Source organism: Myotis daubentonii, chromosome 14 (genome assembly GCF_963259705.1).
Source record: "Myotis daubentonii chromosome 14, mMyoDau2.1, whole genome shotgun sequence".
Classification (NCBI taxonomy): domain Eukaryota; kingdom Metazoa; phylum Chordata; class Mammalia; order Chiroptera; family Vespertilionidae; genus Myotis; species Myotis daubentonii.
Window position 1 is genome coordinate 56,394,228 of NC_081853.1, and position 16,315 is coordinate 56,410,542.

The 16,315-nt window shown below is 59.7% G+C and overlaps 1 protein-coding gene across 8 annotated transcripts in view; it reads left to right on the forward strand.

Annotated features, from left to right (window-relative positions):
- Window positions 1–16,315, forward strand: part of ITPR1 (inositol 1,4,5-trisphosphate receptor type 1) — a 173,759-nt gene that overhangs the window by 15,184 nt on the left and 142,260 nt on the right. For all 8 annotated transcript variants that reach the window (XM_059664569.1, XM_059664570.1, XM_059664572.1 and 5 more), the window contains exons 3-4: window positions 1,556–1,663; window positions 5,676–5,746. In XM_059664569.1, coding sequence (XP_059520552.1) covers window positions 1,572–1,663; window positions 5,676–5,746 — 163 coding nt within the window. In that variant the 5' untranslated portion in view covers window positions 1,556–1,571. The remainder of the gene's footprint in view (window positions 1–1,555; window positions 1,664–5,675; window positions 5,747–16,315) is intronic.

Below are 16,315 nucleotides of genomic sequence, written 5' to 3' on the forward strand. Positions count from 1 at the left end.
GCCCAGTGCACACCTGCCCCCTGCACTCCCCCCACCTGCCCAGTGCACACCTGCCCCCTGCACTCTGTGACTCCCCAGGGTCCTGGGAGGCCAGAGTGTGGCGTGACTGCTCTGCCCCAGAATTCACTCAGAGCTGCTTCCCCACCACCAGCCCCAGGCACGCGGCTCCCTGCCTTGACACGGCTTTCACACGTCAGCACATGGAAGTGGGAAGGGCCCTAGTGGCTTTCGTGTCTGCAGCCTCGTGGGTGCTGTCTGCCTTCTGGTGTGAGATGCCCAGTTAGGGTGCGGTGGCCTGGCGACCGACGTGGTGTGCAGACGGGGCCTGGCCACCGTCCCTGTGAACCTTAGGCGTCTCCCCACCCCCAGAGGCTGGTCTTCGGTCTGAGAGTGCCGCGCTGTGCACACGGGTTCACGCTCCGTGAAGTGCTGTCTCCTGCAGCCTGCGTGGTGCGGGGGCAGATTGCTTGTTCCTTGTCCTTCGTATTCGCGTGGACCGGCTTCTGTAAGGGGCGGTGTCCAGGCCTCCCGCTGCCCTGGCTGCGCAATTCTTCCAGGAAGGCAGCTTGGCCCCTGGAAGGCAATTCCAGGAGAGGGGCCCCGGCCATCGGCCATCACAGCTCCTAGCTCTGCTGATGGGGGAGACTGGAGGGCAGACATGGGGCGAGGCTCCGGGGTCTGGGTTTGCAGGAAAGGTCTGGGGAAGTCCCGGGCCCCTGCGTGTCTACACAGCAGGTGCCCGCGGGGACGCCGGGGTCACCTGCAGGCCACAGCAGCGCACCGTCTTCCCACGGAAATGACCTCGTGTTTTCAATGTCAGCTCAGCTTTTTATAACTGGCTCCCACTCCTCAGTCTTTACGGCTGTTTCCATGAGTCAGACTGTGTTTTTGTTGGTGTGTGCGTGTGTGCGTGTGTGTGTGAGTGTGTGCGTATGTGTGTGTGTGCGTGTGTGTGTGTGTGTGTGTGTGATGATTTCTGGGCTGCAGAGATTTCCTGGAACTTCTGAGCCGTTGCTAGGACTGCCTGAACTCGCCGGGTGCCCTCCGACCCCGGCTCCCCCCGACCTCAGCCGGACTCCTCTCACCTGCCCGGGGAGAAGGCCGCCCTAGCCTCGTGGTGTCTGTCACCAGGTGTCACCCTCTTGGGCTCACTTTGCTGCTCGAGTACCGAGTCCCCGCACCGCCAGGCCCAAGTTCTATCCAGGTGTTTCCTCCCGGGGCCCAGGAATATGTTAGTCTCATGAGTCACAGCGCCGGCTCCTGATGGCCGCGGAGTTCTTGGCCGAGGTCCCTGCAGCCTCAGAGTCGCTGTTTGACACGAGGGTCCTGGGACGGATCGGACCGGGCGTGGCCGTGTGAGAGGCCGGCGTTATTGTGCTCGGAACGCCCTGCACTTCAACAACATTCGGGGAAACGTGGCTGCCTGTGGCCTCGCGTGGCCTTGCCTGCCGGCCACGCTGGGGACAGTGGAGCGAAGCTAAGCCAGCTCTCGGGCTTCCCCTCCGCGGAGTCGTCTTTTTCCTTCTCATAACGGTGCCTACTTTGCTTTGTCTAGGCTTTTCGAGAAAGACATGTCTGACAAGATGTCGAGCTTCCTGCACATCGGGGACATATGCTCCCTGTACGCGGAGGGATCGACAAACGGCTTCATCAGCACGTTGGGGTAAGCGCACCTGACTTCTCCTGTGGCCGCGTCCGTCTCGGGCGGCGGGGCCGCGGCCGCGGCCTGACGCGGTGGCTTTGCTACGATGAGGATGCCGCCGTGTTACTCGGCGTTTCAGGGGTCAGCTCAGACTTTGTCATAATCCCCTCCTTCCCGTCGAAGGGGCGTGCTGAGGATGCGGGGTAGCATCTGAGTTCGTGATCACAGACCCAGAGGAGCCTGTGAGCCTCACAAGAGCCCCGTCGTCGTCGGACGGGGACGTGTGTGGCGGAAGCGAGACAGGAAGTGCTTTCTTGGGAGCAGAGCCTCCTACTTGGAGTTGCCGTTGGCGTTTGAAAGTTGCAGACTGCACCGAGCTCTGGAAGCCGGATTGTTGCCCTGTTGTGCTTGCTTCAGCTTCCAGCCAGCTTTGAGCAGCCGACTATGTTCTCGTCCCCTCCCCGTGTCGTGTAGGGGGGACGGGGACGGGGAGCAAGCCCCGGGGCGGGGACAGGAGGCAGAAGCGGTGCCCAGCTCCAGAAGTCGGGGTGGGCCGCGCTGTCGGTGAGGGGAGCAGTGAGGCCGGGGTGGCATTGCTGGATTTGGCAGGAGCTCGTCGCAAATAAAAGGGGTGAAGGAGGCCGACAGCTCCTCCAGGGACCTCCTCCTCCCGGGAGCCAGGCCTTCCTGTAACCAGGGCTGTGACGGGAGCCATGCACGCTCTCGGGAGGGTGTGCGGGCAGGGGGGTGGGGGGGAGGGGGGGTCCTCGGCTCACGTTCCCGTCACCTCAGCCTCAAGGCGCAGGTGTTGCAGACACAGAATTGCAGCTCGGTTGGAGCCCGCCCTCTGTATGAAAGTTCATTTCCGGGAGTCCCTCGATAAAAGCTCGCCTGTGGCTTTTGGCAAAGAGGCCTCTGTCGCTTGGGCCGCTCTGCCCCCTTTTCCTTTCTGGCCGATCCCTGCCATCTCCCCGTCCCTGCGGGGGACTCTGTCACCCTCCTCATTTGTCAGCAGGAACGGCAGCAGCGCTGATTCCGCGAGTCCGGGGGCGTCCCCAGCAGGGTGCCTGCATCGCTGCACCCACATGGGCCCTGCAGTCCCCACGCAGCGCTGAGAGTGCGCCCTGTCGCTGTCGCTGTCCGTGGAGGTGAACCTCTGAGAAGCAGAGAGGATTGGCCACCTGCCCGGGGGTCACAGCGCAAAGAGTCGGGGCTCCAGGACCGCGCTCCTAAGGGTGCCCTGGGGGGGCTGGCTTCCCCGACCGCCCTCCTCGCTCGCTCTCAGCCCACAGCTCTGATCTGGATGCCCTGTTCATCCTTCATCCCATCGTTCCTCCGTGGCCCCAAGTTCTTTTAATGGTGCCACCCCCCTCCAGCCCCCAGGCTCCCTGCCCGTCAGTGCTGAGGGCTGGCCCCTCCTCCCCCAGCCCTGAAACCGTGGGGCCTCCTTCCCCTGAGGCCACTGCCTCTAGGCCAGCGGTTCTCCACCTTCTGGCCCTTTAGATACAGTTCCTCATGTTGTGACCCAACCATAACATTATTTTCGTTGCTACTTCCTAACTGTCATGTTGCTACTGTTATGAACCGTAATGTAAATATCTGAGATGCAGGATGGTCTTAGGCGACCCCTGTGAAAGGGTCGTTTGACCACCAAAGGGGGCGAGACCCACAGGTTGAGAACTGCTGCTCTAGGTCTGTGCATAGAATTCCGAGGATGTCGAATTGATGGACGCTAAGCTCCTCCTTCTCCTTACTGGGGAGGGGGAGGGAGGGGGAGGGCGCGGGGGGAGGGGAGGTGGTGGCTCCTCTTAACACTTCCCAGAGGCCTCTGTCCTTCCCTGGCCCCCTGCCCGCAACATTCGAGGAAAATGGGGATGAAAATGGATCTGGGAAACTCGGCTTGGCCTTTTCATTCCCCTCTTAACCCTTTCCCCCGTGTGGCCCCGGGTGTGGGTGAGGAGGAGCGGCCCCGACTGTGGGACTCGGCTTCCTCCCCGCGGTTCCCCTGCCTCCGAATGGCTCCATGACTCGCTGAGCTTCAGGGCGCCAGTGAGTGTGGCACGCGCGCGTCAGAGGGGGCTTGAGTCTCCGCGGAGCCGGTTAGAATACGGGGTCCCAGCCCGGGACCCAGCTTCAGTCGGCCTGGTGGCGGGGACTGGGTGAGGTAGTTTAGAAGCAGAGTCCGATGAGCCTCTCTCCTGAGACCCTGGGACCGGGAGCAGTGAAGTGGCCGAGGGCCGTGGACAATCCCCTGGCCTCCCGCCCCCACGGGCTCGTCCTCCTGCCCCTCCCTCCTGGTTCCAGAGCTCCACATGTCACGTGGGATCTGGTGGCCCCGCTGCACTGACCGCGGGGCTCGGGTGGCGAGTGGTGTGTCACACCCGGCTCTTGATTTCTGCATAAAAACCCAGGCCAGGGCCGCACTGTCCTCTGGCGGCTGCAGAGACAGCTGTGTTTTGGAGCCCAAGGAGGCAAACCGCTGGCTGCTGGGCTTCTCTGGACCGTGGGGTCCCCATCCATCGCCACTGAGCCCCTGGCATGGGCAGGAGACCGGACTCGCCCTGGGCACCTTCTGGGCTGAGAGCAGGAGCTCCCGCCCTGGCGGCTCCAGCCATTCCTGCCTGCCCGCCCCCCCCCCCTCCGGGGATAGGGGGATGGGAGGGCCTGGCCCACAGGGATAGGGGGATGGGAGGGCCTGGCCCACGGGGACAGGGGGATGGGAGGGCCTGGCCCACGGGGATAGGGGGGTGGGAGGGCAGGGAGGGTGGAGGGCAGAGAGCGCCTGTGCTGAAGGCCAGGGGTGGGGCGGGATCTCGTGGAGAAGATGGGCTCTGAGCAGGGCCTGGAGGGACAGTGGGATGACAGAGTGGAGGGGATTTTGGAGGAAGGAGCCGTCAGAGTAAAGGCCGGGGGTTCATGGCACCTGCTTTGGGGTAAGAGGGAGCCCGACGCATGGAAGAGACCCCGGAAAGCTGCAGCCTGTCCGCCGGGAGCCAGCTCTGCGGTCCCCGGGAGGCGAGCCGGGCCTGGTCGCCCGCGGTAGGGACATGGGTGGACACATCCTTCACCCGGCTCCCAGCCTGGCTCTCTTCACCTGCCCAGACAGGTGCTCTGAAGGAAGTGCCTGCGTTAGGTTGATCAGCCAGGGCATTGAATTCGGGGTCCAGACTTCACTGGGGGCTGATACTTATTTCTCATTTTCCCCACTTTGCCCATTAGCCGCTGCCGAAGCCTCCAAGTCCTTTCCTGTTTCCACGCGTTGCGGTTCCCTCCGCCTGCAGCGCCCCGTCTTCCTCCCCCCGCCGTTCTCTCTCCCGGTTCAGTGGGTGTGACCTCCTGGGTTCAGCTGCTCCCACAGCCTCAGTTAGTTCCCGGGGTACAGCCCGTAGGTTATATTCTCCTTTTGCTTATGGGGCTCCTGCGCTTACCCTGAGCTCCCTGAGGGCAGGGGCCGGGCACCAGGTAGCCCCGCAGCTGCCGCTGGCGGAGCACAGGACCCCTGGCGGTGCCTCCCGGCTGGGCACTGCCTGCTGGGCTTGGATCCTGGATGTGGTTAGGAGAAAGGAGCCACGGAAAATGGGCTGAGGCGACCCTGGCAGAGGCAGGACCTGGGCTTCTGGGGCAGGTTTTGTGCCTGCAGGGGCCCCTCTAGCCCCTGGGGAACCTGGCCGTCTATTTTTGGGCCAGGAATAGCCCTGCCATTTTATTTTTTTAAAATATATTTTTATTGATTTCAGAGAGGAAGGGGGAGGGGGAGAGAGAGAGAGAGAGAGAGAGAGAGAGATACAAACATCAATGATGAGAGAGAATCATGGCTCGGCTGCCTCCTGCATGCCCCCTCCTGGGGATCGAGCCCACAACCCGGGCGTGCGCCCCGACCAGGAATTGAACCATGACCTCCTGGTTCCTAGGTGGACACTTAACCACAGAGCCACACCGGCGGGCGTGGCTGTTTGCTTTTTGCAGAGCGCTTAGGGTTTTATTTTCTTAGACTTGCCTTGATGTAGCATTTACCTTTTCTCTTTTTTTGCAGGCTGGTCGACGATCGCTGTGTTGTGCAGCCGGAAACTGGAGACCTAAACAATCCGCCCAAGAAGTTCAGAGGTAAGGCGGCCGCCTCCCTGGAAAATTCATGAAGCGGCCGCGGTGTGTGTGTTTTTTAAAGCAGTTGGGGGTTTATTTACTTACGTATATTTTTAAAAGTCGGGTTTCCATCCGGAGCCTCTGGACCTCTTGAGCGTGCCTGAGGAAGCTCGGGTCAGGGTGGGGGTGGCCGGGTCTCCACCCGCCCTGCGTGCCCGTGGGAGGGCGCCGGTTCAGGCTGAGGCCTCACCTGCGTGCGGCTGTCCCCGCCAGGCGGCTGCTCCCTATTGGCCACAGGAAGCGTGTGACTGGGGCAGACCTTGCTGCCGGAGGGGGTGGGGGTGGGGGTCTCCGGTGCCCTTCGACCCCCAACCTGGGCGAGGGGTTCTGGAGGGACAGGCGGGCGCCCTGCCGGCGCCGGCTCTCCCCCAGGCCTCCTGATCTGGTGTCCTCGGGAGGCGGCTTCACGCGTCCCACGAGGGTGAGATAGAGCTGGTGCCGGAGCTGGTAGAAAACATCGCGTCTGTCTTCGCGGTGGTCGGGGAGGCCCGGCTCTGGCTGCGAGGTTTTGATCAGGGAGCGACGTCGGGCAGGTGCTGGGGCCCGGCTGCAGCCTAGTCAGTGACGGGGGGTGGGTACCCCAGCACCAGCTTTTCAAGGCTCCCCGAGTGGCCCAGGGTGGAGGGGTGGGCGGGCTCGGTGCCTGACGAGTGGCCTCAGTCCCACAGGGTGCACACCTTGCTGTTTGCACATTATGTCATTTGCACTAGACGTTCCTGTGAGGTGACTTAGAAACGGATGTTTTTGAGTCGAAGCTAAAGAAATTCGGATAAAATGGGAAGCAGGCATTTAGGGGCAGAGAGGCTGGTGTTGGCTGCGTCCGCGGGCACGAGGCTGTCGCACGTCTGCCCCTGGGGGCTGGTTGGAACAGAGAAGGAGTGACAGGCCGGGTGACAGGACCCTCCACTGTCTCCAGCCTCCTCCGTGTCTTCGTCCAGAGCCCGGTCCCGAACCCAGCAGAAGTGGGAGAGTGGAGCTGCCGCTCCTCGTCCTGCCAGCCACAGAGCTCCCCCCGCTCTGAGGAGCAGGCGTGCCTCAGTTTACCTGAAACAGGCCGAGACCGGTGGCCTCGGAGCCATGGTTAGCGCACGGAGCCGCTGTCCACCTTGTGACGGGACAGGAACCCGCCCCGGCGGAGTCAGGCAGCCTGTCCGGGGTCCCACAGCTGGCGGAGGGTGAGGCATCACCCGCGACTCTCAGAGCTGCCGGGCCTGAGTCCCACCCCAGGGAGTGTGATCTGGGTGGCTCAGGGCGCCTGTGTGCGAGCTGCTGGGGAGCCGCCCGCCGTCTTTGGGGTGTGCTGCTGCGTCCCTCCTTTTCTCGACAAGTTATTTCCTAAGCTGGATTGGGGGCCCTCACGGCCTGTGTTTAGGAAAATGGGAGCCAGAGGCCTGTTTACGCAAAGCTCCCTGGGGCTCCGACCGGGGTGTGGACTTTTGCAGGCCCCTCCTAACACCTGCTCCCCATTCGCTCGATAACCTCGGCCCCAGGACCAGGCTTCCTGGGGTCCAGTCCGAGTCCCACTCAGTCTTAGCCGTGTGACACCTGACTTATTGCCCAGCCTCCCTGACCCTTGGTTTTCTCATCTGTGAAATGGGAGGCTGGCCCCTGGTGAGGGCTCAGTATGCCTGGCTGTTCTTCTCCTTTCGTTTCCAGGCCCTGGTACGGAGCCTGGTAGCCCTCGGGCGAGGACCTGCGTGTGACTGCTTAGCGATACGGGAATAACTGTGTGTCGTTTCTCTTTTTGACTTTAGATGCTTTCCTGGGTGGGGGTGTGCCCCTGGGCCCCGGGCGCCTCGGTTGGAGGCCCACTGTTTCCATACACAGGCCAGTGACTCGAGGGATGACTTAATTTCTCTGAGGTTCTTTCCTCGCCTGTAAGCTGGGGAGAGCAGCCCCTTCCCTATAGAGGGAACAGGTTGCAGGCAGTACAGGTCAAGAGCCAGAGTGCTTGGTCCACCAGACTCGCCCAGTGACCGGGATAGCTGTTAGTTTTCCTAATAGATGCAGTTGCTTGTTTCTGGTAAAAGCACATTTCTAAGGAATTGCTTTTATTTTTATTTTTTGCAATTCCCTTGGCTGTGCCGCCCGCCCCTCACTGCATGTGCAGAAGACGGGATTGGCCGCACGCCTGCTTCTCGTCCGCCAAGGCCTCTGCGTCACCGATGCAGCTCCCAGTGTTTCTGTCTCGGGGGGAGGAGAAGCGCGGAGGCGCGGAAGGATTCGGGCCCCTGAGTCCTGGGGTTGCGGTGGCACTTTCGGGGTCCCCGGCCTACGGAAGGTGAGGCAGGGTCTCCCTCCTCCCTGATTGGTGTCGGCTTTGCCCAAGTCCCGAAAGAGCAGGGAAGGCAGACATCTGGTCGAAACCAGGAATAGAAACTCTGTGGTTAGTGAATTCCTTTCTCTGTGGGATCTTCCCCGGCCCCCCCCCCCCCCCCGCCCTGCTCCTGCCCCTCCCCCCACAGTGACATCTTCTGCGAAGGGAAGGGGGAGCCCAGCAGCCAGTCCCCTTCCTGGTCCCAGGACCCTGCTGCTTGCTTTACTTTTCTTTTTAAAAAATGTCTTCATTGACCTCAGAGAGGAAGGGGGAGAGAGTGAGCGATAGAAATATCAATGATGAGAAGGAATCATCGATCGGCTGCCTCCTGCACGCCCCACACCGGGGATCGACCCTGCAAGCCGGGCGTGTGCCCTTGACCAGGAATCGAACCGTGACCTCCTGGTTCATAGGTCGATGCTCAGCCCCTGAGCCACGCCGGCCGCTGGCCCCGGCTGTTTCACCTGACCTCAGGGCTGTGGAGCAGTGACAGGACTGGGGCTCTCGTGTGGCTCATGCTGCCTACGTGGGGTCCCCTCTTCCGGATCTTGATCGTCTCCCTTCGGTTCAAGGGGCTGACCTTGGCCCCTAATTCTTCCTCTTGTCCCAGGAGCTGCCGTATCCATGTTCCCGCGTCAGAGAGGGTTCAGCCTGTGGGAAGGTCTTCGTTCAGGAGAGCAGCTGTTTGAGGGAAACTCAGAGTCTGCGGGGGGGGGGGGGGTGAGGGGGGCGCGGTGAGGAGGAAGGGGTGCTGTGATGCAGTCAGGGGTCTCTGAACTGGGAAGAGGTGGAGCGTGTTCTAGATAAGTCTCTCCCGTGTCCCCCGTTTCTTCTTTCTCCCCCATCAGCTTGGTTCCCCGCACAGCAATCAGGAAGCGAATGTGAAAATGCATGTGCAGCTCAGGCGGCCTCGGTGATGGTGCGGGGACGGCCCGAGGCGGTAACCACGGTCCCCTTGCTTTCAGGAGTCTTAGGGCTCCGTGGAGACACAGACCCACATCCTGAAGAACAGGAGGCAACATGAATAAAGCACTTACTTTGTGCAGAGCATGTATGGCTTTTCTCTCTTCACCCACGTCCCCCACCCGTGAGGGGTGGGCATCGTGCCCCTCTGCAGGCCAGCGTCTCGCCTCAGAGTGACCAGCATCCCCCCACGGACCTCTCCGGCCCCTCTGTGCTCTTGGTGACGCGGCAGCTTTGTGGGGCGACTCGAAGAAGAAGGGCCCTCTTTCTAACCGAGTGAGACTATTTCAGTGTCGCCCCGCTTCCCTGGTCACTGGCGGCGTGGAGTCAGGCTGAGGCAGGTGCAGGAAAACCGAGACGGGCGGGGGCACCGTCTGCCGTGAGAGCCTGCGTCCAGCCAGCGTCTGCCACCCGAGGCCCTGAGCCCGGGGGGTGGGGGGGATGGGGGAGCAGGAGAGTCATTTCCCCTCTCCAGGCCTCAGTGGCCCTGTCGGATAAGTGCAGCTCAGGTGAAATGACTTCCCAACACCCCTTGCAGCTTGGAACTGTGTGCTGGGGCTGGAGACGGCCGGTGTCCATGTCACAGAAAGCCTGGCGCGCGGCGCCTTGGCCTCCGGGAGCCCCGGCCCCCCGGCAGGCTCCTGTGTCTTTGGGCTGCAGGCCTTCTCCGTCACGATAAGACGCATGCGTGGGACCAGCCAGGCCTTGCTCGGGGCCAGATGGGGACACAGCCAGGATACTGGGTGGCAAAGGTCCTGTGGACTAGGGTGGCCCTCACCGGCTCCCTGGCTCAGCTGTCTTCACCGCACTTTGTCTTAATTGTTGCTAAGCAACGTTCTTTTTTTTTTTTTCTTCTGTAGGCAAAGCATGCAAGGAATGAATTCATATCTCATTTAGTTTTAAATACTCACATGCAACGGGGGTAAGGGGCTAACTTCACATTTTTTGTGTGATTTTGGTTCTAAGCTGTGAAGGGCCTTTAGGGGGGGCGGGGCAGCAGGGCTGGGCTTCTGCCGTCTGGAGAAATAAGGCGGAAACACAGCCTATTTAGGTGCGTGTCCAGCAGGGGCCTCGGGGACTGGAGGTGTGTGGGGGCCGCTGTGCGCTCTGTGGGGAAGTCTCCCGCAACCTGTACTGTGTTCAGAAAATCCTCTCGAATTTAATAAAAAGATTAGTAGGTTTTAAATAACCCTCATTTCAGGTTTACCAGCTTAGCTGTCTCCCACGGACAGACTCTTCTGGGAGGGAACACTCTGTAATTTACATCAGTCCCCGAGGCAGGGATGCTCACAGCGGCACACAGCGCCGCAGGGATGTTGCCCGAGGCTCGACTGTGCTGGCGTCCCACGCGCTCCTCGCCCCTCGCTGGCTCTCTGCCCGCGTGCCCGGAGCTTCGAGGTGCATGTCTGCGGCGCTGGGTGTGCTGGGCACGGGCAGGGGCAGCCGATGCCCTCGGAGTCCGGACCGCTTCCTTGTTGGACACCGAGTCACCCATGGAGTGGAGACCCCAGACCCCGCTTGGTGTCCTTTGACCTGTAACAGCTCATGTGCTAACAGAGAACAGATTTCAGCTCTGGAGGCAGAGGCTGCCTTTAGTGCCACAAAGGCATTGGCGCTGTCATCTGATGGAGTCTCAGCATTGCCCCCGTGGCTTCCTTCACAAGGGCAAGGCCGATGGGGACGGGGGTGGGGGTGGGCAGGGGTCCTGGGGTCATTTTCCCCCTGGGAGCAGAGCGCCAGGCTTCTCTGATCGCCCCTGCAGCTCTGATGAGGTCGGGTTGAGTCACTTGAGCGTATGAGAACGCGTCCTTTCTTCACAGACGGGGAGATGAGACGTGGGAAGTGTCCGGGGTCCAAGAGCAAATCCGCGTGGAAATTGGGGCTGGGACGCACCCTGGCATCCCCGCACTGTCCTGGAGGCGGCTGCGTTTGGGCCATAGATTTCAAACAATTGTTTTTGTCCCATCACCCTGTGGAATTAATCCCAACCTGTTTTCCGTAAGTGCAGGTAACAGTGACTACCTCGCATGGTGCTCACATACATGAGTTAATTTAATCGATTTAACTTGTATCGTTTCCTTTATGTTAATTTTTCACCCCCATCGCCACCCGCAAGGCAGCTGCAGTGTGCAGAAGGCTTACCCTCCTTTTATGGGTGGAAAAACTGACCATGAGAGGTTGAGTGTTGGGTCCAAGGTTACAGGGAAGCGCCAGAGCCAGGATTCGAATCCAGACAGTCTGACGTCGGCAACCTTCCCTTTCAGACCTGCTCCAGCCTGCCCGTGGGAGGGGGCTGGGCCTGCAGTGTCCCTTTACTGAGCTACTGGGTTCCTTAATCAGTTTCCTCCTCTGTTACCCCCGATGTGGCATTCTGGGACACGTTGTCACCGGTGCAGATGTCTGTAACGTGCTGGAGATACACGCTAACTGTCTGCCTGGCAACGTCCAGTGCAGCATGTATCACGCTGTCTTCTGTTGATATAGATTTTGCAGCATCTGGAGGGACCAGGTTTTAGTCTGCGCCCTGGCCTGGTGCTGGCATCAGGCTGCCTTCCCAGCGTGGCCTTGAGGACGGGGGTTGAGCTCCCGGGGAGGAGGCACGTCCAGTGGCTACTTCCTCGGGGGCCGTGGCCAGGGGGAGGCACCTCTCTCCGGGGCGGAGGCCGCACGGCTCCCTGAGAAGCAAAGGCTGGGCCTGCGCCTCCGGCACTGGGTTGGGGACGTGCGCGCAGGCGGCCACAGGTGTGGGCAGGAGACCCGTCCCATCAGAGGCTCCACCTGCGTTCCTCTGAGGTCAGGGCAGAAGCGCTCCCGTTCGAGCTGCTGCAGTGATCGAGGGAGAGTAAGTTGGGCAATTCTTCCCTCGGCGAGATTTAGGAGTTCCTTTTTTCACCTGGAAATTTTCTGGGTCCATGTGAGTTCCAATCTGAGTGCTTCTGAAACTTCTGGGTGTTTTGTGCTAAAATTATACGTGTCTAGAAATGTTATCAGGGATGAGACTCGATCCCTAGGCTCGCTGGGAGTCCCGCTGGCAGATTTCCGAGGCCGAGGTCCCCCTCCCCCCTCCACATTCCCGGAAGCTCGGACTTTCAGGTGAAGGGCCCACATCCGCTTAGTCACACGGCACAGTCAGTCTCTCTCTCTCTCTCTCTCTCTCTCTCTCTCTCTCTCTCTCTCTCTCGGCCTTGGCTTCAGTCTTGTCGACAGAAAATACTGGGGTTTTGTTGCCATAGTTTCAGTGAAAAATTTGACCTTAGCTACAATAACATACAGTTAGAAAGAACCAGCTAATCGGTTTTCTAAAATTAGGTGCCTCCAGTACAGGAACCTGGAGGAACAGGGCATTCAATTAAAGATTACGCAGGGTAATGGACGCCCCAGGGAAGGCTGCCCTTGATCCGAGTCAGGGCCAGGAGGGTCCCGCCGCCGTCCGGCACGGGTCTGTGCAAGCCGGAACTTTCCTGTCTTTTTTGGTTGACGTTAGCACGGCCTTATTGTCAGGTGTCACAGAGAGCAAAGCAGGACCGTGGCGTTATTTCCCGCCCGCCCCCACCCCTCCCCCTGGGGGCGCAGACCACCCGGTGGGGCGCCAGGAGGCTTGTTGGTGACCTGGAGGTTGGTGTGGAGAGAAGGAGAGGCATCTGAAAAGCGGCTGCTTGTCTGGAATCCGGGTGTTGGAGCGACAAGGTTCTAGAGCAGTGATGGCGAACCTTCTGAGCTCGGCGTGCCAGCATTTTGAAAAACCCTAACTTCACTCTGGTGCCGTGTCACATGTAGAAATTTTTTGATATTTGCAACCATAGTAAAACAAAGACTTATATTTTTGATATTTATTTTATATATTTAAATGCCATTTAACAAAGAAAAATCAACCAAAAAAATGAGTTCGCGTGTCACCTCTGATATGCATGTCATAGGTTCGCCATCACTGCTCTAGACTCTTGTTCCTTTGAAAGCTGACCGTGTGATCAAGGGGCCGGCACCTCCTCCCTCTCTGGTCCCTCAGCCCTGACTCCTGGCTCCTGACTCCCAAGCCCAGCTGTGGCTTCTTCCCTCACCTGCATCCCTCGGTCCCTCGGTCCCTCAGCCCCTGCACACGGATTTGGCCCCGAGTGATGGTCTGTCTGTGGATGATGTAAAACCTTCATCTCCCATCAGTCACTTACCCCCTGAGAACCTCTGCAGTGGCCCCTCGCTGTGGTGATGGCTGAAATGTTACCAGGTTGGGTGGAGCTGGGGTACCGTTTCTAGTGCGAGGTGGGGTTCGGGTTTCTCTGTTCCAGGACACACATTCAAGCCCTCGTTGGCGTCCTTGTCTACCTGTGTCATCCCCGGCCGAGGCCGTGCAGAGGTGCGGTGTGCAGCTGTTTGCAGCTGACCGCTGACTGTGAGCGTGGCTTGGGTTCTGCACGCTCATGTCAGCCACAGCCCATACATTTTCTCTCTCCATTTTATTTTTACCATTTTAGCTTTTTTCTCTTTTACCTTAAAACAATGCTTTCTCTTAAAAATATTTTTTTTATTGATTTCAGAAAGGAAGGGAGAAGGGAAGAGAGAAAGAAACATCAATGATGATGGAGAATCATTGATCAGCTGCCTCCTGCACACCCCGTACTGGGGATTGAGCCCACAATCCGGGGACGTGCCCTGACCCGGAATCGAATGGTGATCTCTCAACCACAGAGCCACGCCGGCCGGGCCAGCTCTTTAATACAATTTGAAATGTGGGGTAGATTTAGGAGGATATAAACTTCCCCTTTGGCTTGTTTTCCACGTTTCTGCGTTGGCATCTGAGCGACTGCGTGGAAAGTATGTCCTTGGCAGGCTCTGAGACGGGCTCAGAGGCCCTGGGGTTGCGCACGCTGTCCGGCTGCTCACAGGATCACCTACCTGGACGGGAGCAGCGGGGCTGCCAGGAGGGCTTTGCAGTCGTACGAGGAGGGACGCGTGAGAACCACTTGGAGGATTATTCTCGGAGAAGGTTGAATCCTAGACATGTTGTTCTTTGATGGTCATTGTTGCCCTCTCCCCCTCCCCCCTTCCCTCCCCCTCCCCCTCTCCCCCCTCCCTTTTCCCCTCTCCCCTCTCCCCTCTCCCCTCTCCCCTCCCCCTCTCTCTTTTAAATCCTCACATGAGGATATTTTTTTCCATTGCTTCTCAGAGAGAGTGGAAGGGAGGGAAGGAGGGAGAGAGAGGAGAGAGAGACATTGATGTGAGAGAGATACATCGACTGGTTGCCTCCTGCACGTGCCCCACCTGGGGCCGGAGGGATGGGGTGGTGGGAGGGACCCTGCAACCCAGGTACAAGCCCTTGGCTGGGGATCAAACCCGAGACCCTTTGGTGCTCGGGCCGGCACTCTGACCATTGAGGACACGGGCCAGGGCGGTGGCCATCTCCTCCATCAGGTCACTGTGCCCAAATAATTTGAATTCATCTCAGTAGCAGTTTAGAGAAGACGCAGTTAGGGAGCGTGCTGAGGCGGCAGCGTGAATGCCCGGCGCTTCCGGCGGCTTCTTCACCCGCAGGCCTTTAGGCCCTGGCATCCGTCCGCGTCCTCGAGGGTCATCGGGCTGCGGGGAGCGAGCAGGTATCTGGAGGGGGTGGGTGTGTCGGGTTGGTTGGTGAGGTGGTGAGCTCGTAGGGACTTGATTCTGGCCACAGCCTGCGTGAGCTAGCTCCGCCGCAGGTGGGTTTTGTGGGCTCGAGCCATCCTGGCCCTGCGGCTGAGGTGCAGGAAGGGCCCCACAGCAGGGCTCAGGCCGGGGCACCCTCGGCCGGGAGCAGGCCGGGTGCACCCTCAGCAGCAGGGCCTGTGTCCAGCTCCGTCCCTTCCTCTCTCTGCGCATCTGCTGCTGCGTGTCCTTGTGCTGCTCTGCGTCAGGGTTTGCTGTGCTCTGAGCTGGAGCCCGGCGGTGCCCCTGCCTTGCTGCCTCGGCGGGGGTGGTGGTTGCACCTGCATTGTCTGTTGCTATCATGTTCCCTGACGTTCGGTTGCCCAGTGAGTCAGCGGCTCGCCAGGCGCGTTCCTCATGGCCAGGTTAACCGCCGCTCACCGCTCCCACATCTTTTTTCTCCGGTTGGTTTTGTCAGGTGCTTTTTTCTAGACGTTCAATTGTGTCATCTGAGGCTTCGAACCTATAGGATCCTCTGCTTTCTTGTTAGTCCCTGAAATGTCTGGTTTGGTTTGGTCCCTGCGTTGGGTTTAGGAATGCCCCCCACCCCCATGATGTCCACTGTAATTCCCAGAACCTGTGCACACGTTCCCTTATTTGGCAAAAGGCACGTCACAGGTGTGACTGAGGGAAGGGCCTGGAGGAGGCCAGCCTGTCTGGGATTTGCAGATGTGTCCGATGATGCCATCGCAGGTCCTCACGGGGGGGAGGCGGGAGGAGCAGGGCCTTAGGAGGAGGCCGGGAGATGGAAGCAACAGGCGGGAGCGATGCCGCCGGGAGCCCAGGAGAGCAGGAGCCGGGACAGGCGTCCGGAAGGAATGCGGCCCTGCCTTGGTTGTAGCTTCGTGCCACCCAGAGAATGGAGTTGTGTTGCTTTAGCCACTGATTCTGGTGATGGTTACAGTATCAACAGGACTACCGTGATGCTATTCCTGGGAATACTTAGCTGTGCATTAAATAAAGACTAAATAGTTCCTTGACATGTTTTTCCGTGTCCTTGGTCTTCACAGAAACACATCTTGGCTTTATCGATTCTCTCGTGGTTGCTGTGGAAGTCCCTTAATTTCTGCCCTTTCTTCCTCCTCTGCCTGGGATTCGCCCTGCTCTTCCTTCAGGCTCTGACGTCGGGGGACCAGGCGTGAGCCTTCTCCGCTGTCACGTGGGCCTCTCGCTATCCGTTCCCGCTAAGGCAAGCATGTCAAACTCAAAGGCTAACACAGGCCAAATAAATGAGGCATGCGGCCCGCGGGCCGAGGGTTTGACCTGCTTGCTCGAAGGGGTGCTGTCATTGTGGCCCACACAGCGTGACGTTTCGTGGTTTTATTACTGACCTCCGAATGTTTTCTCTCATCCACGATCATTTCTAAAACCTGTGTGTCACCTAGAGGTGTTCTCTGGTTTCAGCTGTGCGGGGGCCGGGGCATGGGGGGAGTTCCGCGTTCTCTCCTTTTAGACAGCGTTTGATGCCTGGGTTTTGTGCTGGTCAGATCCCAGGATCCGTATCAGTCCTTTAAAACCGGAAAGTCTTGTTTTGTGGCCTCTCACGTGACCAGCTCCTACACCTGCCCTGCTGGGTT